Raw genomic sequence first — 27,754 nt, 5'->3', positions numbered from 1 at the left:
TGGATGGATATTTTTGTATTAAGATGAACAATTGCAAAAGATTTGGTAATAATAACTCAGAAACATTTAGCCCTTCCACAACTGAATAAATAAGTTGTTCTCAGAGGAAAATAAGTGTTTGAAGCTAGAAAGGTGGCAGGGTCCGCCAAAAATAAACAAAGTAAAACAGTATGAAATTGTGTAGTCCTTTAGGTCAGTTCGTATGAAAACGAAGAGAATTTCTGTTTGTTGGGTATTAAATCCGTCAATGAAGATCTTTCTCTTTCTGATTAAAATTTCTCCACCAAAACTACATAATGCACCTTTAAAAATTTTGAAAAAGTCACTTCGCTCATTCGCACTTTTCATGGCTCTCTGACACACATTCACCAAAAACTTTAGCCAAGTGCTGTTAAGTCACACTCAACAACCATTAATAAGGTGTCAGTCCTTGAAATGATTTGAAAAGTGCCAGCATTCCTTTCTCTCTCTCTGCACCTACTGCCTCCCTATTCAATTAAAGGTCTTTGTAGCTACATAGGCAGTAACATGGAAAGTTCAAAAAAGAGAAAAATATTTTCACTGATATGAAGTCAGACAAAAAGCCAGCAGCTCACGGAGAGGAGCCCATCACAGATAGTTGGCTTGTTTTTGTTGCCTTTGTGTAGTTTGGTGCCAGCTCTCTGTAACTTATTTATGATTCTGGGGACTCGCAACAACAAACTGAAGGAAGGATCGTGAGGGGGGGTTGCGAAAAAAAACACAAGAGAAGGTTAAAAAACGAGAATGAAGCAGGAGGCTCGGCTGAGAGCCGAGGAGTGGAGAGGTTCTGCTCCACGTGTCCTTCAAGGTGATCAGATGAAAGAAAGGAGCTGATGTGAGAAGAATAAAAAGACAAGAAGGGCGAAAGAAAAGAGGGAGGAAGGAGGAGAGGGGTGTTTCCCTGAGGCGGAGATGTGTTTGTGTGTGAATTAATCTCTCTCTCCCTCTCTCTCTCTCTCTCACACACACACACACACACACACACACACACACACACACATTCCCTCCCTCTCTCCCAGTCACTCAGTCAGTTGCAACAACACGCTCACTGAGGTCGGCAGCACAAAGCAGAGTCGCTCTCTTACCAGCTCTCTCTTTCTCTCTCACACACATACCGCACCACCACACACACACGCGCGCTCACACACGCGACACACACCTCTTCAGTGACGCCCGTGGAGCAAAAGTGACTAGAGGAAGGAAGGACGGAAGGAAAGAAGGTGAAGATAAGACAAGAAGAACAAGAAGAACAAGAGGGCTGCTATAAAGATAGATTTGAGGAAAATATAATTAAGGTAAGTCCTCTTTTTTTAATCTCTTCTTTTATTATAGCACTGAATCAGAGAAACCACTTCACTCTGTACGTCACAGCCAATATTTACACAAAAGTCCCACTTCATGCTGTGCAGGGTGACTGTACCTGCGCAGTATAGGTGAGTTAACCTCGTCGACCCTCCCTCTTTGGAAGTTTATTTTGGAGGCTTATTTGTTCGTTTCTCCCGTGCGAGACAGCAAAGTAAAGACGCGGAGAGGTACACTATGAGCTGCTGGCTTTTTAGTCACAAATGCTGACACGTGGGGAAAGTATGGGCTCATTCATGTGTGTAGATTAAGTTGACGAGGTCTCTTTTGTGTGTGCATTCAAGCATGCGGCGGGTGTGCACAAATTCAGAGGCAGAGTGAGTTACGGGGGAAGTGAAAGCAGAGGGGAAATATTTGAGGAAGGGAGCTCTGAAATCTAATAAGAAAAAAAACCTCCAAGACCACTTTCAGAGGTAGAGCTGGGGGGACTTGTGCTCATCAGATGGGAACTGGTTTTGATGACTTGAACGTGAATGCGTGTTCCTTTACTGTCAGTGATGCCAGAGATGAGCATAAGTTATATTTAGAAATGAATCAAGCAGCATTGTTTTTGAAGAAGGTACAAGTTTTTCCTTTAATGGCAGTGAACACTTATTTTGCTTAAATTGTACACATTTTTTTTTAAGATTGTGAAAGTGATCATTTATTATCATTTAGGTTTTCATTTCATTGGGTAATTATTTGTATGATGCCGCCTGGACACATTCATTCTTACTCTCTGCACATTAAAGTGCAAGAATGTCCTCCCAAGATAAATAACAGCATCAGTTGTTTCAGCTTTATGCGCCCAAATATTTGTTTAAATTTAAGCGACTAAGTCCACTGGTGGCTCTTATCAGTTGGTGATTAAGACTCTTGTCAGTAACAAAGTAGGATGTTGGGTGATGTTATTGTACAGTCTCCAGAGAGGACGAGGTCGCAGCGGTTGGAAGTGTGAAGAAAACATCAGACTGTTTAGTGTCAACAGTGGCTTCTTTAATCATCATCACGGTCGTTCCTTAACCTTAAGAGGGCACAATGTAGTTTTGGAGAGGAAATTCAAACTCCGACTTTTGATATTCACAATAGGAATGAGGTAAAAATACAAACTCATAAATATGTATTTCTTCCATAACTGAGTTAACAAGCTGTTCTCAGAGGATAAAAAGGTCCCCAGAACACTGTTTGAAGCTAGAAAGGTGGCAGAGTCCGCCACATATAAACAGTGTTAAACAGTATGAAATTGTGTTGTCCTTTAAGGTCAGTTTCTGATTAAAATTTCTTCCCCAAGCCTACATACTGCACCGTTAACCAAGTGGTTGGTATTGTAACCATAAGTCTCCCCCCTAGGCCTGGGTAATGTTAAAACATTTTGGATTATCAGTTCCGAAACCATGACTTTGCTAATAGTTTCTGAACTATACTTGTTTCGTTACCAATTTTATTAAATCCGTTGAACAAAAGACTACATTACTCATACATGTGGTGAGCCCCATCTCTGGGTTCAACCTAGTGTTTTTCCTGCCTCAAGACAGACAATCACAAGCAGTATTACATCTTGCCGCATGCTTATTGGCTCACTGATGCTGATGAGATTAACTCCTTAGGTATTGGTAATAGGTAAGTTGGTATCAGATGGCAAGTTTTTTTTAGATACTTGATGGTATCAAATCGATTCGGTCAATGCCATAAAAATATTGACCTTCAATAACCAGCCGTACACCTACCCTTTACAAAAAATTGTCCAAACCAAGATCTTTCTTTGGCCTTAAAATATTGTGTCCTTCATCCAAATGTTACACCAAAGCGTGCAAAAGGCCTACCTGTCCAGGACGCAGAAGGTTATGGAGGACAGTGCGGATAAAGATGTAGCACCAGCAGGGGGCGATAATGACGGGAGAAGAGGATGACTGTAATCTAAGCAGCCAGAAACAGATGCTAGGATTTTGGATGTTGGTCGGGTGGTTCACTCATAAAACTTTGATCCAGTGGACCAGTTATGTTATCTAAAGCCGAAAAAAAGGGTAGGTTTTCTGAAACGTAACCATAGTTTTAGTGCCTTTATTTTGAAACTGGATCTTGCACGTTTTTTTTTGCTACATTGACCACTAAATGAGAGGGTATTGTTTTCACAAGTCGCCGAAGTCAAACACAACAGTGACACAGTTTGGCGTTGTCACATCACAGAACAGTAAATGCAACGATTTTGGAGAAATTGTAATTTGCAAACTATTTTGTCTTTTAATTTGGAGGACTTGTTGCAAAGACCAAGATGAAAAAAAAGAAATTTCTTTGTGTTATCCTTGACATTTTTGTTGTGATTGATCGAATGCTTCCCTTCAAACAAACTAATCCAAGCTGAAAATAATAATCCTGCAGAACAGATTTTGACATGTCCACAGCATGATGTAGCCAAACTGTGAACAAACAGCAGCTAAAACAAAGCAGCGCGACTTATCATGACACTCCCACATGACTAAGTGGTAATAGGTGAGTCTGCACCATGAAAAAAAAAACCCCTCCACACTAGAGCGTCTGATGTATTCAAACAGACGTAAAGAGAAGAAATGACCGGAGCAGACTCAGGTCAGCGTGGCTGCAAAGGGACAGACGTGATGCGCTCTGTGGTTTTGACCTTCACCGTGTTTATAAAGAGCTGATGTGAGCAGAGGAGGAGACAGAGAGAGAGAGAGAGAGAGAGAAGAGACGGAGAGAGCAAAGAGATGAATGGAGGCATTGTCTGGTCTGTGTGTGTGTGTGTGTGTGTGTGTGTGTGTGTGTGGAATGGGGGGGGGGGCGTGTTTTGTGTGTCTCAAAACAAACTGTGAGCAATCAGTGTCATGTGAGAGGTTAATGTTAGACCAAGATGTGGCGCGTCTCCTAAACAAAGAGATCACGTTAAATTACTGTGTAATCATCCGTGAACCGCTCATGTGAATAAAAATGCTGTTTTGTAATGTTCAGTCTGCGATGCTGTCACACTGAAATACATGAGATTGCTTCGTCCAAAAAAAAAAATCACCTTGTTCACAGACAGTGAGTATTTGGTAAGTAGAAGAAGAAGAGGACAGCTATAATGAGCAGCGACTAAAGGTCAGACCCACAGAAACTCAAACTCAAGAGAAAAATCCATCAGAAATGAGGCCACTGCACTGCCCACACTGAACAGACAAGCTATTGAGCACTTGGCTTGAAAGACATAAAAAAAAATTAAAACAGAGATGATCTCTACCTTATATGGATCATTTATCCTTTTAAAATCCTTTATTTTAACTGGACAATCAGATTTCGCAGTCTTACTGAACTGTTCAGCAGGGTAGGTCAAGTATTTTGCATCCACAATATTTTTTTTTCGAAAGCTATTCCCACAATAACCAACAGGGAGCTGTTAAGTAATTGAACAAAACACTGGATATTTTTAGCATGAATTTGGGACATTTTCAAGCTGTGGTCATGGCGGCAGAATCAGGTGAAGCTGAATGTAGCTTATTCCCTCACCCTAACCAGCTGGTTGTTGTACCTAAACCATTAGATAAGCATGTAGATACGGCGAGTGCCTTCAATCCACACTCACACTCTTTCCAATATGAAACAATGGAGCTGTACCTATAGGGACTTTGAGCCGTGATGGTAGAGAGAAAAGCTACGGCGCCCGTCTAATAATCACCAAGATACATTTATCTCTTACAGTTGCTGTGTCTGTAACTACCTTCTAACACTTTCTGTTGTGCTCCTGGGTACAGCAAACCAGGCGTTCTCCCAAAGTAGACTGCTCTCCCGTTGAGAACGAACCATGCATGCGCAGAATGGAGCCTTTTTTTCCTTGAACATCTCAGCTGTCGCGGCTTTAAGTCCCTAAAAGTTCAAGTGTGACACGGCCACAGGACAAGAGGAAGAGGTTTTTAAAATGGTGGAACATTTTGAGGTGAGGTTATTCGAGTAGTCGTAAAGTTTTAAACATCTGTATGATGTTACTTAGGTCCGGCACAGAGACAAACATTTACAGCAGAACAGCTGGGAGGAGATTGGATGGTGCATATAAGACCGTTTTGACTCTGAGCGGCGCCCTCCAGTGGTTGTATTGCTTAATATCCATGCCAACGTGAAGGATGCATTGGAAGTATGTGGGCAGTGACGGTTAAAAAAGTATATATCCATTTTCAAATGTAAATGGAGCATGAATAATTCTTAACAAGAGCGTAAGCACAACAAAAGAATTTGCAAAAAGAGAGTTGCAACATATGCATGGTTGGTAGGAACATACATTGCCAACATTTATTCTGGGGATCGGGTTGAAAAGCTGCCCCTTTAAGTGTTTCTACTGCGGAGAAAATCGAATGCCTCATACATGCATTATTCCTTACAGCAAATACAAATGGTAAACTTGAGTTATATTGCACTTCCAAAGAGTTAAAGTGCTGCACAAAGACCAAAACAAAATAGGATCACTAACCACTAAAGCAATTAAACCCACAGACGATGAACACTTGAATCAATTACAAAGTGATTAGAACATAAAACACTGTTGATAAGATGCAGACAAGCAAAGCGGCAGCGATAAACACTTCACCTTAAACCAATTTTATGTTTTTCTGAGGCTTTTCTTGCTCCAAACTGTTTCCTGTTTACCTCTGGATGGAATCAGGTTAATTTCCCTAAAAACTGATTAAGATTATGTGCTTAGGAACCTTCAGCACCGGAGCTTCACAGCTACAAATCCTCCTTTGGACGAAATCCTAATTCTGCAGAAAGCTTGCATCCAGGGGCCACAAAGAGAGGAAAGACAGTCGGATTTTCAAAAAACTCAACTCAGACATATTTTCATTTTAAAACAAAAAGACTGAGTGAAGAGATGTATGGGAGGGAGTGGGAGATGGAGACAGTGACGATGGAGAATTAAGGGCAAATTGAGCAAATTTCGATGGAATATGGCGAGACAGCGTGAGCGAGAGCAATTTGGATCAAAAGTCAAATGGATTTTTTGGAAAATTAGGAACATGGGGCGATTTGAGAGCCAGATAAGAGCCTGAGTGCGACACTGACAAAGACATTGTGTCAGATCTAGGGGCGGAGGTTTGACGTCTGTGTGTATGTGTGTGTGTGTGTGTGTGTGTGTGTGTGTGTTAAGGGGGTCTCTGCCACCTTGGTAGCAGAGTACATTATGACTGTTTGGGCACATTAAGGGGCATTAGCTGGAGGAGCGGTCCTGAATAATGCATGGCCTTTATTTATGAGCAGAGTGCATACGTCCTCTGAAGCGTACTGAACCGGAACACACACACACACACACACACACACACACTAACACACACTCATGCGCTCACACACAAACACACACATTTCTCACTCGCCCTCTCAAATTCTCTGTCTCACAAAGTATGCCGAACGGGCAGCGTGCGCATGCTTATATTTGTGTGTAAGAAGCCATGACTGTCCCCGTGTGTGTGTGCAGCTGAGTGTGTGACTAACAATATCTCTGAGACACCTGCACATTCTTACATGCCGACATAAAAAGTCAGCAGGCGGCAACAGTCGGTTCGCTCCATTGAACGGTCCTCGGGTCTAACAGGGCATCCAATGAGCCCATTAACGTCTCAAACACACTCTTAGAGACACACAGACACAAAATCGCACAATGCACTTACAAGAGATATTCATATTCAGATGACTTCCGACAATCAAAACTTTTAAGTGTCATTTGTACGTCGGCTTCCTGACAGAGTTTTATCAGTGTGCGGCCTCATCCATTATTCTACAGTTCTGTTCCAGAGTGAGGCACTCATCGTTTGACTCTCGCAGAAATGACTGCAGGCAGACACGAAGACCCACATCAGTAACATCATCAACAGGAGACTGTGATAACATTACATCTTGAGTTGGCATAAGTTTAGTCTTTTCCTGGTTTTAAAAGGCTGAATTACAGTAAAGTGAGGACATGTTCTGAACTTACCAGACTGTTCTACATGTTGTAATACATGTCTTAACCTCATTGTGTCAACATTTTGTGAAAGTACCAATAGTAGTCTATTATCTAACTATCGATATCAAAATATTTTGCTCAAAAATATTGTGAAATTTGATTTTGTGACCCAGTTTTAGCAGTTATGAAGTGCTTTTGAGGAAATTTTAAATATTCCTTATTGCGATATAGCCTTAAAATTTTGCGATGTTATGTATTCATCAAAGCTTTATAATCTGATGTTACTTTAAATCTCTTTTTTATTGGTCAAAATGTACAAAAATCTACATTTTTGACCCACACTTGCATGTTTTAGTTGATTGAAGAAGCAATTTGTAAGACATGGTCAGAATTGCCTTCCCGAAAATGAACTAACATTAACAACAAAGTGTGAAGGACCAACAGTGTTGATGTTATGTCAGACATATCTATGTATTGTGTTGTGGATATGTCTAATGAAGTTAGAATTCCAACCAGATAGCCCGGCCTGTCCTGTCTGTAAATGCCACTTTGTACAGGCAAGAGGCGATAAGATAGCCCTCATAGTTTCAGCTCCGAGATATATACCAGCTGTTAGAATAACAAATGAACAAAATTAAATCACAAATTGTCAAGAAATTAAATACTCTTATATTTTGCCCTCTAAGCAGAAATAAAATGCTCTACCTTCCATTTTCTCCACCTTGTCTTGTCGTCCCTGAAATTATAGTCTTGATCAGAGCTGCTGTAAATCACCTCCATACATTGCCCTCTGTTGTCAAACTGATCTCTGTGGGTTTCAGAGAAACTGACATGTATCAGCATTCATATTTTACAAAGTCAAAGTAGGTTTAGAGTCTTTTTCCGGGTTTATATTATGAAGGGAAGTCGGTGTTTAAAAAGCTGGTGGGACGCCGTGCACTCAGGAGGTTAGTGTTAACTGTGTTTGCAAAACCTTTGGGTAGGAGTTCATCAGCCTGGCAGCCGCTCGCTCTGTCAGGGTGAAGGTTCACAGGGACTCCAGCTTAGCGGGGAAACACATACACACACACACGAACATGTATGCTGTCGAGGCCGTCACACCTCAGCAACTCTGAGGTGACATGAACCCCTGGTGGCACAGACAGATGGAGGGAGCCAACAACACACATGCACACACACACACGCACCCACACACACACACACACACACACACACACACACACACACACACACACATTCAGTTGTAATTTGTGTTATTTTTATCTCACCTGTTTGCTGACGAAGGCCTGCAGCCTGCAAACTGTGATGTCATTCACAGTTTAACCGCACTGAGAATGAGAATGAGTCTTAACCGGTAAACTAAAGTATTCAGAGTACTGGTGACTAAAAATTCCCAGTCGCTCAAATCGTTAGCAGATTACACCACTGAATGTTTTGAAAATTAAACACCTGAAATGCTGACCCAGAGTCACAAAGTGGGTTCTGAAAGTTTGTTTCTGGTATTTCAAAAATGTCGGATACGTTTAATAAACACTTCATGTCTGAAGCTTTCAGCCTGTAGCTACAGGTTGTGAAAACAGCTGGTCCAATACTGGCGCTTTGGGATCGTAGATCGGGTTGGTTGCCATCTCAAAGCATCAGTATGTGAATAAAAGATGAAAATCAACCATTTTAATAAGTGGACCTTTAAGTTATTTTCAAATTTGAAAAACTGAACTGAAAAATAATCCATAGACTCTTCCTCGACAGTCTTCCTCTTCTACATAATCCAACTATCGGTGCAGTATCTGTATTCTGTGGAGGAGTCTCGAAGCAAAAGATTTTTTACAACTGGGTTGACAGTAAACATCCTGAATCTTGAATCTTCCACAAACCATCCGTGTTGTTGATTTGTATCAAAACCATCCTCACTTAGCCAATGAATAGTTAAATATAAACACGTGATAGTGCGTCACAGAAGTATCATAGTGTGGAGAAAATGACAGATCCATGACAGAGAGATATATCATGCTACAGCAGTGGTTGGAGAAGAGAGTACGGGTGTTTATTTTTTACCGTAAAATCCGTGTCGGAACACAAGCTGACCACTAACGCAGTCTTCCGTGAAGCTTAAACGTTTTTAGAGCCACATTTCAAGCTGCGGTTTGACTGTTGACTGCTTTTCTTCAACACCTTGGGAACAAGCCAAAACAAAGACTGTGAAGGCCAAAAAACTCAAAAACCTGACAACCACATTAAGAGGAGTATGTTATTTGTTCAGTGTTAAAAACTGGACTCAGGACTGTTTGCCTACATGATGCATTTCAGCTCTATTAATTACATGATACTGCATCGATCCCCGGAGGGAATTTTCCTTTTGCTTGCCCTCCTGCACACAGAGCTCAGAGGTCAGCTACAGAGCAGCTGTCCTGGGGCTTGATGGGCTTCAGTGTCTGGCCCAAGGGCACAACAGCAGGATTAGATTTCTGTCAACACACTGGGCTCGAGCCAAAGGCTGAATGATGATCTTCCCACTCACTACGAACATCACCACTCCACCTGAGTGGCATACTGATACAGAGAGTGAAAACAGTATGATAAGCTCATGATATTGACAAATGTGTGTTTTCTTTTTTTAAGTTACAGCAGTAAAAGATGCGATGCTTGATTCTAAATTGTTGCTGCTTTTTTAAAAAAAGTTTGTTTTCCTAACTTTTTAGTGTTTTTTTGTGTTTTGTTGGAATGTTTTCTCTGCTTCTGAAGTGCAAAAAAAAGGTCAGAATTATGGCTGAAATACAAACTCTCTCTCTCGTTGACATTTTGAACTATGACGAAGGCCAAATTTGAACAACGGTGATAAGAAGCAGCCTTCAAACTCTCATATCTGACGTACTCCTGTCGCATCCGACTGATGCCCTCCCACCTCCTGGTGTCCTGCCAATTAAAATCAATCAAGCCAATCTCCCGTATCGACCTGCTCTGCGCAGTAACAAAGTCATTAGATCTGAATCCTGGCTCGCTCCCAAAATTTAAGGAAAGTGTATCAGAACAAGGTCATGGAGGGCAAACAAAAAGACTTCGGGGGGGAGGAGCAATGCTCTAGATTTGTGGGGTGACCTTGATGGATTCCAGACAGTAGGAGGGAGCTCAAATCGCAAGCTGGGTGGCAATATGTGTGTGTGTGTACGGTTAGTGATGGCTCTCATTAATTCCCAGTTGTGTGTGAGTGTGTGTGTGTGTGTGTGTGTGTGTGTGTGTGTGTGTGTCATGGAGGTGGTGTATGGGGGTTAAGTAGGAAGGCAGTAAAGCCATTTAAGAGTCATAAAGTGCTTGGTCAATCAAAACGGCCCCCTGCTAGGCACCTCATGTCCTCCGCTTTGTGTCTGTGCGTGTGTGTGTGCAAGTGTAAATGTAATGCTGTGTGTACACATCTGTGTGCATAAGTGAGTGTGAATGCAAGAAAAAAAGAATGACAGAGTGCATGTTTGCGTTCCTGTGTGTGTGGGGGAATGAGTTTGTGAATCCGTGCGTGTGTTGGTGTGACACTTGTGTGTGTGTGTGTGTGTGTGTGTGTGTGTGTGTGTGTGTGTGTGGCCGAGCGAGCCAGCTTGGAGAGTAAGTAGGATACTGGGCTCAAAGAGAGAAAGAAAGAGAGAGAGAAAAGAACGTAAGGATGCATCACCAGTAGAGCTGTGAAAATAGCCACAGAGCAGATGCTGTGATCAGAGCATAATGTGTTCGGCTACATCACAATGTGTTTGTGCGTGTAAACACATGTGCATGCATTTGCACCCACGTCCGGGCCTGTGAGTCAGAATTTCTGCCTCATTTGTAGTCGCTGCAAGAATCCGTCCATTATGTGCTTCCTGTTCTGCTTGCAGATCCACTTTTCTTGCAAAACTTTAAATGGTCAAATTAATTCTAAAAGCAGCCCACGATTTAGACTGTGCACACAGTGCATCGCCACACAGTTATGTCCGAGAGCTCATATATGTCCTAATGATCCACACAAGGAAACATTCTGGCCTCATCTGTTGTTTTTCTTCTTTCTAACACACATCAAGGGTAACAATTGATACTTAATGAAGCATAAAGATGCAGAAATAATATCTATTGATTAAAGGACAGTTTTCATTATGTTTAGCAGTGACATACATCTTGTTTTTTGTAGCATATGTGGCATGTTAATACAAATACACTCTACATAATGCACGTCGCAGTGCTGCTAACTGTAACAAACACATTTGACTACATGACTACTGTAATGGGGTACTATGTAGTTTTGGAGAAGAAAATAAAACTTGGATTTCCATTTTTACAATAGTAATGAGGTAATAATACAAACTCAGAAACATTTATTTTCCCACAACTGAATAAACTAGCTGTTCTCAGAAGAAAATAAAGTCCCCAGAACACTGTTTGAGGCTAGAAAGGTGGCAGGGTCCGCCAAATGTAAGTAAGACAGTATGAAATTGCGTTGTCCTTTCAGGTCAGTGTGTCCATTTGGTTTATTCAGTCGTGAAAACGAAGAGAGGTTTATTCATTTCAGTTTGTTTAAGCATATAAGTCCCATCTTAATTATAACCCTCTCTCAGGATTCAGTATTTGTTGGATCTTTAAGCTCAAGTGGAGAGATTTTGACATAAACTCAGTAACACGCTGACAGCTTGTAGTTTGCCTCACCTGTCCGAGTGGCAGATTTTACGTAGGGAGGCAAAAAGATGCTTGTAAAAACGGCCTTGTCCTATTTCAGTTTAACTTCATCGCCTCCTGTGATTGCATATGAGAACATATAGCATTAGACATCGGAACTGCAGTCAGGAGAACAGCTCAGGGCTCAGTGAGGACATAAGGGGCTTTTGTGATTTAAACCAATGAGTCTGGTGTCACATAGCTGCTAGCCGGGGTATCTGTCTCACAGTGTGTGTGTTGACTTCAGGGCTGAACAGTTGAAACACCAATCAGACTAATCGTCCATTTTGGCCAACAAAGCCACAAGCAGCCGGTTCGGTTTATTACTGTCGCCGTAGGGCACCATTTGGCCGTACCACCACACCAACTGTGGCATCATCTGTAACCACCACCACCCTCCTTCTCTCTCTACAGCGCCTTTTTGTCTCTTTTTCTATCCTTCTCCACCTCCATGCGTTAGTAATCATCAGTCCCTGGAGTCTACTGCCCAGGTGAGAGCGATCTAAACAATTGTTGCCATGGTAGGCTCGCAGCAGGAGCTCAAACACACCTGATAGTGCTGGCACATCATGTCCCTTTGCCGTCATCCGTCGCTCACTTTCCCCTCGTCTTCCCCCAACCTTCAAATCCTCCTTTTTCTCATAAACACCATCTGCTTTTCCCCGCCTCTTTCACTCTCTGTTTTGTTGTGTTTTCTTCCTGCCTGTACAGTGTGTAACCCAGAAACACCAGAGTTCAGGACCCAGATAATATTTGGGCTCGTTGGCCCGTGATGATATTGACCAGACACGACTCGCCCGCCCCCATCTGTCAGCTCGCCCTCGTTCCAGACGCCCATATGTACACAAGCCTGATACTCAAACGTACAGCAATAGGCGCAGAATTCCCCCAAAAACACGTCGATGGTGTCTGTTGCCCTGGAGCTGCTGACCTCGCAGATCTGCCAAGAGGGACGCACCCAAATCCCCCCGTCCCTCATTCCCAAACACACACACACATACAAACATGCAGCATACAATACAATACAGCGTCCTGTCGACATGTGACAGTCGGGTTAAATCCACTCTGACAGGTCAGTCTCTTCTCGCTGTCAGGCCAAGCTGTCGGGGCCCCTGTCAGTGTGAGAGAGACCACATATGTTATGTCTGTAAGTGTGTGTGTGTGTGTGTGTGTGTGTGTGTGTGTGTGTGTGTGTGTGTGTGTGTGTGTGTAAACAAGGATGTTGGCAGCAGAGAGGGGACAGGGGCGTGAATTAAGCATGGTGTGTGTGGTCTGTGAAGCTGCAGTAATTCAAATGATGTGTTATCCCTCTGAGGAGTGTCCATCACCCATCAATGCAGGATGAATTTATCTCCAACGTGTTATATAAAGATTTGTCTCCAGTACTGTTGGTTTGGGGTGTATTTTTTTATATTACTTCTCTTTTATACAACATTACAGCTTACAGTGCTTATTTAACCCAATCACCAGTATGAATAGCAACAAACGTTTCTGCAAAACCACAGATAAACTTCTTTTCTCCTGTCACAATGTTGTGCTTATGCTCTGGTTAGGCTTAGGCACAAAAACCACTTGGTTAGGGTTAGGGAAAAAAAATATGTTTTGGCCTGAACATCCAGTTTTTAAGCGTTTCTTCAAACAAATCAGCAGTGTGCCAGTATGTTGTACTACAGTGAAATATCCATTTAGACAGCTACAGGTCAGTGGTGACGGATTTGACTCAGTATTCCCGTAATAAACCCCCGGCTCTTACAGCCTCCACTTCTGGTATGTGACATTTGTGAGGTCGGCCACTGGGGTTGGGTGATAAAGTCTGATTCACAGTCAGTGTTCCAGTTCAACCAAGGAGTGTTGGTTGGGATTAAGGTCAGGGAACTGGAAAACCATGTTTTTATGGCTTTGTGCACGGAGGAATTATCATGTTATAACAGAACCTTCCCCAAACTGTCTTGACACAGCGCTTCCACACTGTTGTCTAATATACCCTGCATGCTGTAGTTTTAAGACGTCCCTCCAGTGGAATTATGAAAGATTTGGTAACCTTGGCAGAGAAATGCGCTCTGTGAGCACTTTGTCAGAAAAGTGTCTTTCTTTAGATCGAAGCCACCTCGCAGAGATATAACGTCATTACTATCGCTGCATTTCAATTTTGAATGGTGGGTAAAGTATTTATCAAGAAGGCGGACAGACAGAATGCAGACAAAGATAAAAAAAAAAAAATGGAAGAGAGTAATGGCCTCATTGTGTCCCTGACTCAGGTGATGACCAAGCACTGACAGACAGGAAACCTCTCTGTTACCTCCATAATTTGCTGAGTCCTGTGCCAGGTGGGCCATCTAAATACACACACATGCACACACACACACACACACACACACACACACACACACACACACACACACACACCCCAGACACGCAGACATGGCTGTAGATTGTGTGCCCAGACACTCAGGCCAAAACCTCTTTTAATTAGAGCAAATTTACACACACTCTCAGCATGCTCTGCTTTTCTGTTTGTCTCTCTCTCTGTTTCTCTCTCTCTCTCCGTGTCACACACACACACACACACACACACACACACCTACACACACACACACACACTTACACATTATTACAGAAACAGCTTGCCTTTTTATGCCTGTGTACACACACACACACGTGCATAAACAAAGATTCCTTTGATAAAAATGGATTTCCTAATCAGTCTCCCTCTGTGCACTTTCTGATAAAACAACAACAGTAGGACCCCGACTTCTACTCCTGCAGACACACACACACGCGCTCAATATTTGTGTTCCACACACACACACGCACTAAACACACACCAGAGAGGAGAAGGAGTAGGCGCATTCTGGTGTTCGATACGGTTGACCCAGATCTTGGAGCGTGCACGGCTGAAGATGCAAGTATGAGGGGAGGGGGGTCGAGGGGGGAGGGGCTAAAACAGGAGAGGTTGGGGAAGGGTGTGTTATCTGGGTGTTATGCATGTGTGAGTGGGTAAGATTATGAGTGAGTGAAAGGGCGGTGGGTGTTTTTTTTTTTTTTTTTTTTTTTTCACCAAAGAGTCTAATTTGAAAACCAGCAGGGGGCTGATGGGCAAAAGATGGACAGACCTCAGTAAAGGTCAGAACGAGTGAAATATAAACAGAGAGAGTGACAGAGATAGAGAAGCCGCCACATGTAGAAATGATGAAATTACATGAGGTGAGGAGAGGCTTTCTGTCTGGGCGGCTGTTGTATTTGTAAAGTCACTACATCGATGTAGGATTTAAAGAATATGGTACATTTTTGTGCTGCTTTTATATTGATACACACTTAATCACAAATACTTATACACAATACTGCAACCAGCTGAGAATCTGTTTTAATCCCTCACTAGATAAGATAATACTTTGCAATACTAATGCAAATTAAGTGACATAATTTGGGAGCAAGTAAACAAGAAATGAATACAAACTAATCAACAATTCGTGTTTTTTGGCTTCCCCTGACTTCAGAAGATAGAAATTCAGATTAAATGACAATTGTGATTTTATTGTCTTACTGGAGACTGGCAGTATGGCACAGCCATTTGAAATGTTTTGATACTTTGAAAGACATTAACATCTATTTACACCAATGAAAGCATCCTGATGTATGGGTAGATACTTAATTTTGTCATTTGTTTTCACTTTTAAATGTGAACGTATTTGTCAGGGCACTTGTTAAATGATTTGTTGTCTCGCCTCAGGGAACTGATCAACACTAAGGCTCTGTCCACATGTACACGGATATTTCTTAAAAACAAACTTCTTCTATGTACTTTGGCCTTTGTTAAATAAACAGTGTTTCAGTTCACTGAAAAAAGGAGTTTCTGGATATCTCCTTCCAGGGTGAAGATATTCAGAAATGTCAGTGTTTTCGTCTGGACGGATCTGAAACGGTGCTAAAAATGCTGACAACATGTATACTTTTTATATCACAATCATGTACATGTGGATTTCGCAGAAATTTCTCCAGTACCCCCCCCTGCTGGTAAACTCAAATGGTCATATATGTCGCTTTCTGAGTCATTTGCAAGCAACCTATTCTAAATGTGGTGCTCTGGCAAGCTTATATCTGAAGTTCCCCCTCTTATTATCCAACGAATAATTAAAAGGACAAATGAGGACCCATGGTACAACCATTACTATGTGTTCATACTATTCCTGCAGCTTGACACTGGGACATAGTCATAGTTACTATAGTTGTCTTGGCTAACTACAGTATACGGTCAGTAAACTGTGAGAGAGTTCTATTAGTTTGAATTGTGTTTGTGAGGGATAGCTGTGGCAGGTAAACTTAATGTTAACATCAATTATGTTGTTAACATATAATGCAGCCTGTGTGCTATAGATAGCTTAAAATATATATATCTTTTAAACCCAAAAGAATAAAGTCAGGCATTTCTCTACACGGTCATTCACATAATTTGGGGAATAAATGGGGAATGGCCACATCTATAGTGGATGTTGCTCAGAGACCCAACTGGAAAGGTTTTATTTCATTGCCACAGATGATTCATTTTTGACACAGTTTGCATATCAAGTGTAGAGAAACACATACTGAGCAGTCAATTACTGCTGCTGCGAAATAATTTGGCTTTGCAGGCTCGAATTTGTTGCTCTTTTGGGAACATGCTATGTTCAAAAGAGACTCCCAAGGAAAAGAACAGAATGAGACGTTTCAGGAAGTGCACAAAGAAATGATGGCGTCCTGCTGATAGTCGCATGAGATCAGAGGGTATAGAGAAACAACATATCCTGTCATTAATTTGGAGGGCTTGTCGATTCAAGAATATCTCTCTATTCATGTTCACTACATTTTCTACTTGCACACATGATGCTCATACGCACTTTTGCAGCACAGAGAAAGACACTCTCTTCAGGAGCTACTTTGGTGGTTCTGTTTTTCTCCCTCAGTCTATTTCTTCCTCGTTTTTATATTGTTCTTCACTCTGAATCTCTCTCGGGAAAAGATCAAATCTTCCACTCACGTGGGTAACTAAGCATATCACTCCCCAGGTCAAGTACCTGGTGCAGGGTGCCTCGAACGCCTCACACAGATACACAGTGTGCCTGGAAGAGGCGAAACTCCTTGACTTCAATTGAAACAGGAGAGCTGTTTTCACTCTCTCGTCCAACATCACATATGTCTTTCATCTTATCTATGAGCCTTGAAAGACCTCGCAGTAGATGGGAAGCTTTGTTGGGCCTAAAAGGTTCTTTGTATCATAGTGTGTTGGACAAAGGACAATGATGGACTATGCGAGTATCTTTTCTGTATTCATATGTCGTCAAAAAACATCCAAAACCACCATCCAAATTCTCACCGTTCAATGTTCTCCATCTTTTCTGCGCGATAACTGAGAGAACACAAGAAGAACGCCGGCAGTCGGCATGATCTGGAAGCATGACCGATTCCCGTCTTTCTCAGATGGCTTCATCTATTTTGATTACAGACCCCCCTCAGAGTGTTGGCCAGCTTCACTCCAGGCGGGTAATGGGAACAGGATAGGATATGGGACCAGCCTTGTTACATTTAGGTTTTTATTCTGAAAGGCAATCATCTCCATGGTTGTGGCGTATGTGTGCCATAATTGGCAAGCGCAACTGGTCTAGTTTGAGCAAACTGAGGAGGCACGGCCAAGGTGGAAGTTTAGAGGTAAAGAAAAGACAAATGTGCGAGGAAATTAAGGTCGAGCCCGGCAAATAAAGGAAGAGGAAGGAGACCAGAGTGTGAAAGAGAGACAGATGAGGGGGGGGTGAATGGAAGAAGAAAGAAAGGAAGGAGGACAGGGAGAGTTTTATCTGACTCTCACAGCCATGGTGATGTGACAGGCTTGGCAATCCAAAGCGTTTCACCATGCCACCCCCTACCAGAGACAATCTTCCTTGCTGCCTTACACACACACCCTCCCGTGGAGCATGCACATACCTCAGCCCCATCCTGCCTCCCTACCGCCCGTCTCCTCAATCCCTGCCACCCTCTGTCTCTCTGTACAGGATAATCCATCCCCCGACCCCCAAATACCATCGCTCAGTAAAAAGATGTTTCCAAAGGCCTGGATCGCGGGCAGTCGCACGCTGCGCGCTGGCACAAAAGGCAAAGGCTGCACACATGCAGATGAGATGAGATACACACGCACATCAAAACTTATAAGACATGGAGACGCTCCCAATACGCAGATGACAGCATCTGTGTTTCACAGATAATTACACTCCACCCCTTCTCTTTTTTTTTCGCTCCATCTCCATCTTTTCCAGCCTGGATAGATACTTGTTTTTGTCAAGATGGCGAATTCACGCATCATTGACAATCTTGGCATTGTTGTTGTTGTTGTTGCTGGGTCTCCCTATCCATGCTGGCTAATGTGAATCACAAGGCGCAATGAGCGGGAAAAGACAAGGACTTGCAATCTTGCAATGACTCATGTGAGCCTCATTGAGCAGGGATAAGGGGCTAAGTTAGAGCTTATATGGCGCTGAGCAGTCCAGCCATTAAGGGGTGCTTATGAAGTCGGCCATTTTGTTTTGATTTCAAGTCATTTACACCAAAAGGGCCAAGAAAGTACAACGAGTTTTAAACTGTGTGCAGACAATCAAATACTCCGGCAATACCATACCATCGCCGACAAAAGCCATTTGCATTGCTGGAGAGAGCATGACAGCTTTAATTCAAACAAGCCTACTCCAGTATCAAATAAAACATATTTGAATCTGCTAGTTCTGGGTTTGTCATTCTTACTTATAGATAGGCACCATAGTCACCTAATTTCTTCTTATTTTTTTTTATCAAGATCCATGCATTATATATTATAGAAGAAAAATGTCCTAAATTGTTGCAAGCGAATTGAGGATGGGGCACTTTTGACGTAAATCCAATCCTGTCTCATCAGTCAGGATTAAAAGTTCATCGACTCAACAGTATTTCAGGGCAGAAAGGTGCGCCTGTGTTTTATTTATGAGCAGCTAACAGGCTGCTGCAGGGCATCCCCCATTAGCATGGTGCTGGGGTTTGTTAGCAGATGTGCGTAAACAGGGAGGAACTCAAACAACTCGCGAAGAAAGAGTCAGAAAACAGGCTGAGGGAAACGAGAGAACAAAGGTGAGGGGTGACGAAGACATGGAAAGGTGAGAGGGAGGGTGGGAGGAGGAGCTGAGAGAGGAAGGTCATGAGGTGAGGTGGAAGCGGGGCTGCTCGGCAGCAGGGGAATATTCCAGCCTGCAGAGGAGTCACAAGGGACTCACACAACCACTTAACACAAGGCGTGTGTCTCGCTTTGCAACACGCACGTCTACACACAGACACACACGCCTCCCAAAAGATCACTCTCTTTGTCTCTGTTGCTAGCTCTCGCACACACATGAACTGCAGACTTCACACAGTGATTTGCATCATCCCACAGTTTGCAAATGGTGACTGTAAATGCTTCCTCTCGCTGTCAGCAGCTAATGTACATTTAGTGCCAGAAGTTATACGTAGTCATTGTGAAAGAAAATGTTTGGGGCTGGAGATATATCAGTATCATATCATATCAGTGTTGTATGTGTTGGCCAGTAAATAACAAAAATAAATGTCAAAAAGGTTTGAGGTGCACTTAAACAAATTGGGGAAAGAAAAGGCGTAACATGACAAATATGTTTTTAAAGCAAATTTTCTTACATAATGAGAAAAAAGTAATTTTTTAAACAATAATTAAAGGTGTTATTGAAACAATGAGCCACTTAATATAGCGGTCCATCTCCCACCTTCCTTTGTGTTCACGTTACATCAACACTGCTGTTTGAAATCATCCGCCCCCTCAAGGAGGAGCCGGTCTGTGCCCTCGCTAACGTTGCTAACGCCAGCTAGCGAGCTGGAATATTAGCAGCTAACAATGCTGGCAAATGTTAATGTCGCCAACATTAGCTAATATCAATGTTGGCAATGCTAGTGAGCTCACATAGGTACAGTACAGCAGTATATAACCAATGTACTTGATTTTAGTCTGTCCGCAGTAGTTTTAAGAAATCTGTAGGTGATTTGAGACAAGCAATTTTTCTGTGTTTTAAAAGATCCTGGCAAGTGAAATTTACCTGTACTGTTGGCGGATAACTTTGCTTATTTCAAGTAATGTTATTCCCATTTTATTACTTTTTTCATCTTGCATCTGAAAGCCGACTTATTGCGTATAGAGTGGAGCGATGAGGTGACTGTCGCCTGAGCTCGATTAACACATGAAACAAACATAAATTCTACATCTCCCCCTGCAATGTGTGGTTTGAAGTATATGCAAGTTTTCAGGTGATTAACCTACTGCGCAAAAAACTGCAGCAAAGAGTGGCAGCAGTCTGTGTCATGCGAACCGTAGTTTTACTTCCTAACGGCACAGCACGGACATAGGATCTCTTGAAGCTATTTCTCGCAATCTGCAATCTATAACGTCGCCCTGTGGGTAAAAGTTCAACTTCATCGTGCAGCAGGTGTGAAGGGTCATTAATAATTCTTTTAACTGTACTTTCATCTCATGTCCGTCTATGTGAGCAGTGATACTGCACCTTTTCAGGTCATCAAGTGCAGTCTCTTGGTTCTCAACCATGACTATGACTTTTTTTAAGTAATAAAAAATATGATGAACAGACAAAAAGAAGGAATTGTTTAATCTTCCTCTGGAATAATGTTGGACCATTGAAAATCTACACGCATTTGTGCTGTAAGTTACTGTAAGTTACTGTAAGTTACTGTAAGTTACTGTAAGTGACGTCACACACCTCTTTGATATCAACTGGTCTGAAGCTGCTTCGCCGTGGTGAACAGTCGTCACACCCAATGCGCCTACACCAAAACCACACACCGCTTTACATTGAGGGATGGCGAATGTTGCAACATAGATGACGACAATGTCACCAAGCCAGGGGATAGCACAGAAGGTCGGGGGTGCAGCGACGCTCCCTGAAGGTGCAATTAAAGCCCCGCCACAGGAACAACGCTAGACAGGGTTCCTCCTCTGAACCAGAACATTGTTACACTAATTAATAACTCATCGTCACATCAGGGCGGCTTCGGCTCAATAACAACAGTAACAGCAACAACAGAAACAAAGCAGGAGAGTTTATTTCAAGAAATCCTCGCTCAAAGTTTTGAGCGTTGTTAAAAAGTTGTTGGGAAATACACCGCTGCAAACGATTTCAGGACCGTTTTGATGCCAGTGCTGTGTTTCCTTGTTTACCCGACCCAGCGCTACCAAAATACGATCAGCAGCAGAAAAATGTTTTATCATCACAGCAAAATAAAGGGAGCTGTGCGGTCAGGCAGCTGATCAGCTCTGTTCTAACACATGGGGGTGTACATGTCTTGCTCAAGGGCCCACAGAGAGCGCTTCTCTATTCAGTGTCTCCGAAGATAATACAGTATTTTATTCAGCATTATGAATGTTATGCTTCAAATAAACTATTCTAGTGATGATGTTTGCTGATCAAGGGCTTTCTGACGTACTTCTTTACTGTTTCCATATTCTAGAACTTTATCCTTCTCAGAGGGAATTATTGTACTTCTGACTCCACTTACATTGTGACAGTGTGTCGCTGTGGGTCCTTGTCATGTTTCAGATGTCTCCCAGTTGTCAGCAGATTCACCAAACAGACATTTCCCCTCTGCACTTCTCACATCTTTTCATATAACCCATTTGACCCGAAGAGGTTTAATTATCCAATAATTTCCAGACAGAGACTAAAGTAAAATCCAAATTATAAATACAGATTTGTGTATCAGAATGTTTTCCCTCTCTTCCTCTCTTATATATTAATGCTCAGATTTATCTTGTGACCCTTTGGAGGGCAAAGAAACACAAGAACCTACAATACAATACAATACAAACATTTCATGACTAGCTAATAACTGAATGAACAAACTGACCTCAATTTCATAGTGTTTATTTATATGTGGCGGACCCTGCCACCTTTCTAGCTTCAAACAGTGATTTGTGGACCTTATTTTTCCTCTGAGAACAACTATTTTATTCAGTTATTAAAAAAAGTGAATATGTCTACGTTCATATTATTACCACATTAATATTGTGATTATTAAAATTCTGAGTTTGAATTTCCTCTCCTAGACTACATATTTACGCATTTTTGTATCGGTAGGTTTACTTAATTCAAGCAAAGGACCTTAACACTTCTTCCAGCGCTGGAAACCTCCTCAAACGCAGATCAAACCCGATTCCAAGGGACAAACACCCGCATGCAGACATCACGGGTTCACTGCAGCTTGTCCTCCATACTGTAGAAATGGTTCAGCTGAACTCAGAGGGGTGTTAGTGCTCCTTGGGGTGACCCTAAACCTCGGAACAGCATTAATTTTCTATGCATCATCTCTCTTTCTGCTTTAGATGTAGATGAATATTTTAGCATCTTCTCGCCATAATCACATCACAGCCCTATATTCTGGGCTGAAACCAACGCCGCTTGGACAGGGACTGTGTAAAATGGCATATTAGATTGCAGAGCCGTCTCTGACATATGGGATCATGAAACAGTCGCGCAGGCATTACCTACACTGTATCTATGTGAGATGAAAAGAAGCGCTCTGTGACTATGCACACTGTTATGCTCTGAGTGGAGCCGACACTGTGTCCTCCCCCGCTCAAAAGAAACATTTCACATTTCTAGTCCTGGTTTTTTTTTCGTCTTCAGGAAATCTGGTACTGTATCGTCCAGTAACTTCCATCTGCAGACGTGCAGAAAAGTCTATTCTGCATGTTGCACACTTGAAACATTAAGGATAACACCATGTTGTCGTGTGGTGACATCACTGTATTTAATACAATGTATGTCTTTTTCTATGGACCTTGCTTCAATTACTGCCTCAACCTTGGTACGATGTTCGCAGACTGAAGATAAGGGATGTTTTTTTCTGTAGGTGATTTGAGACAAGCAATTCTTCTGTGTTTTAAAAGATCCTGGCAAGTGAAATTTACCTGTACTGTTGGCAGATAACTTTACTTATTTCAAGTAATGTTCTTCCCATTTTATTACTTTTTTCATCTTGCATCTGAGAGCCGACTTATTGCAGAGTGGAGCGATGAGGCGACTGTCGTCTGAGCTCGATTAACACGTGAAACAAACATAAATTCTATATCTCCCCCTGCAATGTGTGGTTTGAAGTATATGCAAGTTTTCGGGTGATTAACCTACTGCGCAAAAAACTGCAGCAAAGAGTGGCAGCAGTCTGTGTCATGTGAACCGTAGTTTTCCTTTTTTTTTTTTGACACTGCAGTTTCAAGTGCTACAGTCTGTTTTTCTGTGATACACTTGTTGAAAACCATCTAAGTGAGACACCAAAAGTGGACAATAACCATCTCTTTTTCTTTGCTCCTAGGTTGTCTAATTCAAGAGCTTCCTCCTGAGGCCCCCTGCTGACTGATAACAAGCATAACCCTGTACAAGTCCAAGAGCTTCATGAGTGTGTGCACATAACCTCTACTCCACTTCTGTGTGTGTGTGTCTGTGTGTGTGTGGCACCATGCTGTGGACAGTGCTACTAGCACTGCTGGTGCTTCTGCTGCTGCAGACTCAGCTGTCTGTGTGCTTAAGGGAATTACGCAGTGGGGGCTCCAGCTCCTCTTCCGACTCCTCTTCATCCTCCTCCTCCTCCTCTTCCTCCACATACAATGCCACCCAGCAGCGGCTGCCCGGGGCTATTATTATTGGGGTGCGGAAAGGTGGCACCAGGGCCCTGCTGGAGATGCTCAACTTGCACCCAGATGTTGAAGTGGCAAAAGCCGAGGTAACGATCACTGTCACATCACCTAATAACTGTACTGTCACCAGTGGTGAAGAGTAACTGAGTAGATTTTAGTCCGGCACTGTACTTAATATCGCACAACCTACAAGTTTGAGGTCCCTTACTTGAGTATTTCCATCTTCCGTCTAGACAAACTTTTTTATTCATTCGATTTTTGAACTTACGAGAAATGATAGATGAGCTTGTAAAATACCAAACATTATTAAAGATTAATCCAGTGATTCCCAACCTTACAAAATAACTTGACGTCTCTGAGTTGTTTACCGAGTGCAAAACAAAATAACCCGAGCCCTAATTGAAACATAAATCAGCTAATGCAAGTGCATCTTCCCAAGTAAACTCGGATGCCTCCTGCCTGGTAAAAAGGAACATTAATTTCAACTCATGTATCGAGTTGAACCTTTAATTGGTGTCACACTCTTGATGAACTTTTCCTCTGTGATCATTATTAGTGCAGAGAGGCATGGATAAAATGAGAAATTCAGCTCAGCCTGTATAAGGTTTGCACTGTACAAGTGGTTATGGATGATGACAGGCCTGTGCCGAAGAAGCTGCACAGAGAGGAATCCTCACCGAGGCAGTTTGATGTGAGGACTGCAAAGTTGGAAAGCTGCGTGAAGGAGTAGATACGTTTGGACAAGACAAGGTCTAAATGAAAAGGGCTTGTCTTTTTAATGGTGCAAGGCTAAAAGATCTGTTAAAGAAAGGTTTTCACCATCTGTCCTTTTGTTAGGTTCACTACTTCAACGTGGAGGAGCACTTCCGCCGGGGCCTAGCCTGGTACCGAGCCCAGATGCCCTTTACCTTACCCGGTCAGCTGACGGTGGAGAAGACCCCAGGCTACTTTGCTGCCCCTCAGGTTCCAGTTCGCATCTGGGACATGAACCCCGCTGTCCGTTTGTTGCTCATCGTCCGGGACCCGGCTGAGAGGCTGGTCTCTGACTACACCCAAGTCCTCCACAATCGCCTGACTCGCCACAAGCCCTACCAGCCGCTGGAGGAACTCCTGATCCACAAGGGCCACATCGACCCTGGGTACAAGGCGCTGCAGAGGAGTCTGTACCACCAGCATCTGGCCCGCTGGCTAGAGGTCTTCCCTAGGGAGCAGATCCACGTGGTGGACGGCGACGCCCTCATTCGGGATCCCTTCCCAGAGCTGAGAAAGGCTGAGAGGTTTCTGGACCTGCCGCCCAGGATAAGCCCCAACAACTTCTACTACAACACCACCAAGGGCTTCTACTGTCTCCTGTCTGCCGGGCACGACAAGTGCCTGGACGAGTCTAAAGGCAGGCCACATGCGCCGTTGAGCACCCAGGCCTTTAAGAAGCTGTGTCGCTACTTCAGGAAGCCCAACAAGTTGTTCTTCGAAATGGTTGGGAGGTCGTTTTCCTGGTGCTGATCCAGAGGCAAACTGTGGAGATGAAACACCTCCTGAACAATGCCAACACATTCAGGGACACAGAGGGAGAGCAAAAAAACTGCTGTTTGTGTGTGTTTGTAAGTAGATGAGTGGACAGATTTTAGTTTTAAGTAAAGTCATAACATCTCTTGTAGTTGATACCTACTCAGGTATACATGTGGCCAACCATACAGCACGTATGTGTGTGAAGACCTGGGGAATTCAAAGTGCTTGTGTTGAACATGTGGCCGACACAAACCTCTACCAAGACCATACCGGTGCCTCCTTGGATAAACTCACCTGATGAAGTTACGACAACTGTGCCATACACAAGTCTGAAACTGAACACACAGCTCGCTGCTCGTCTGTGCTCACTTGTGGGTGTGAAAAGAAGATGTGCAGACGTTGAAGTGATGTAGAACATAAACAAGAGATGGTTGAATCAGCTCATTGTTGCACTATGAACTCTAATTGCATAAAAAGGTCAATCGTGGTTCAATGTAGACAACTTCGGACGGAAACCAACTTCTTGCTTGATTTTTCTTATTTCTATCAACGGTTGTAACAAGTTTGTTTGTTAGCAAAAAATGTTTTAGTTGAGGCATCATGTTTGCTTCATTCTTTGTTAATTTACTTGATGTTCGGTGAAAATTTAATTTTTTTTTAGCTGTTTTGAAAGTAGCCACATTGAATACTAGTTTCTGATTTTCTCTTTAGTTTAAAGGCCAGTGTCGTACTATTGTTAGTTTGTGTTGTTTTTTTTAAAGACTTTTAATAAATGTGTTCAGTCCTAGAGTCTCCTGTGTGGCACCAGGCTGCGTTGAACCAAGCTATAAGGTTGAAAAACATCAAACATAACGACATGGAGTCGCTGACAGGTCTCTGTGAAAGCTCCTCTTGCTCAAAGTGTATGAAGATGTTCTCCGCCAGAGGATCAAAGGACGCCCTCGTTTCTTTTCATCGTGAAGACAAGGAATTACCTCCAGTTTCACCAGCATGCTATAACAAATCACACCTGTGTGATACCTGCTTTAATCAAAGCTAGAATGGATTACTTGATTTAATTCAGTTCTTATGGAGAGACTAGATCAGACTGACATCAGTGCAGAGAGGTTATACTATGGATTAAAGTATAAGCAGGTTGTCAGACATCGCTTTGGTTTAATGTGAGTCTCGTTGAGTGACCTTCCATTACACAGGGTGTAAGGTTCAACATGGTTGAAGAGGGATGGTGTGTAAGCCTCTAAAAGCAGCTGCAAATCTAACCAGGGCTGCAACAAGTTTAAAAAAAAATGGAAGGAAAGGTTCACCCAAAAAAGTCATTTACTCAACCCCATGTCAATATCATGTCCAGCCAGTTTAGTAGTCCACAAATAATTTCTGGAGCTTCACAGTGAAGCAGTGTTGCAGCATTCTCCTGAACACTGACGGAGATGGGGACACAAACAGCCCCAAAAAAGATTCTCTTGAAGCCACGAGATCCCAGATTGATCTGAAAATATGTTATTTATGCCAAAATCTTCACTGCAGCTGCGTTAAGTCGAAAAACTAACCATGCAACAAATCTCAAGGGTGTGAATCAGGTCTTTAAATAAACGTTTCCTTTGAATGGATGATCGCAAAAAAAAAAAAAACACTCAATCATTTGTGTCAGAGCGACAACTACCAATGACACAGGACAAAGGCTGAGTGTATCAAGTCATTTGAAATGGTGCTGTCTGGAGATATCTGGGATATTTTGTGCTTGATGGCAAACAAAATTGCATCAAGAAAGCAAAGTTTATAGGGACACAATCTAAACCCATATGGTGTCATTAGTCTACAGCCATTTATTACGTGATCAACATTGACTTCATCATTATATGTTAAAGCAAAAAAAAAGATTAATTTCTTTTGCGATTTAAATGATGAGTCAATTATCAAAATATCTGAGTTTGGCTCAAATTTAACAAGGCAAGGCAAAAACGTTTCCTTGTGTTTTGTGTTATGTGGCCTCGATGTATTTCACTAGCATATGACTGAATTATATTGCTGAGCAGGGACTGCTGACTCTATTACTGACTGCAAGGATAATTCTTGTTTTTGAAGTCAGGGAGCTAACAGTCTGGCTTAACTGGATTTTACATGATTTACCCAAACAAGAGACGAAAATGCCTTCTTCCAGGTTTTACTAATAAGGTTTTCATGTTGTGAAGAAAGATATTCTCAACAGAACGCATGATTCTTTGTGCAGCACAAGATTTATTAATTTTTTTAACACTTCGAAAAAGATCTACAGCAGCAGACAGACGGTGTTTATACAACAGCAAAGACTTTCAGGAACTGATTACAGGTTCAAACATAACACCAGCAATGCATTTCAGGCATCTCCTGTTTGCTGCAGAGGAGAATGGGAGCTGAAGGCTGACCTCTGGCTGTCACCCTCCCACCGTCCTCCAGAGAAAACTGTAAAGACAGAGGGAGAGAGAGATGTAAGAATAAACAAATCATACTCGCTCTTTGAAGATGTGAGGCAGCTCCGTCTTTCATGTGTTCCCACAGAGGCCGGCGCTCATGTGGACAATACATCTGATGTCACAATTGATCAGAGAAATAAT

At 42.5% G+C, this 27,754-nt stretch overlaps 1 protein-coding gene across 1 annotated transcript; it reads left to right on the top strand.

Annotated features, from left to right (window-relative positions):
* The first annotated feature begins 1,025 nt into the window (after positions 1-1,025).
* On the top strand, positions 1,026-25,955 carry hs3st1l2 (heparan sulfate (glucosamine) 3-O-sulfotransferase 1-like 2). The gene is made up of 3 exons (XM_030418417.1): positions 1,026-1,316; positions 23,333-23,740; positions 24,492-25,955. The coding sequence occupies exons 2-3, from the start codon at positions 23,477-23,479 to the stop codon at positions 25,155-25,157; spliced, it is 930 nt and encodes a 309-aa protein (XP_030274277.1). The 5' UTR covers positions 1,026-1,316; positions 23,333-23,476; the 3' UTR covers positions 25,158-25,955.
* The last annotated feature ends 1,799 nt before the right edge of the window (positions 25,956-27,754 follow it).

The sequence above is a fragment of the Sparus aurata genome, chromosome 5, assembly GCF_900880675.1.
Source record: "Sparus aurata chromosome 5, fSpaAur1.1, whole genome shotgun sequence".
Taxonomy (NCBI): domain Eukaryota; kingdom Metazoa; phylum Chordata; class Actinopteri; order Spariformes; family Sparidae; genus Sparus; species Sparus aurata.
The sequence above is the reverse complement of the archived record's forward strand: the minus strand, read 5'-3'. Positions and strand labels throughout refer to the sequence as shown.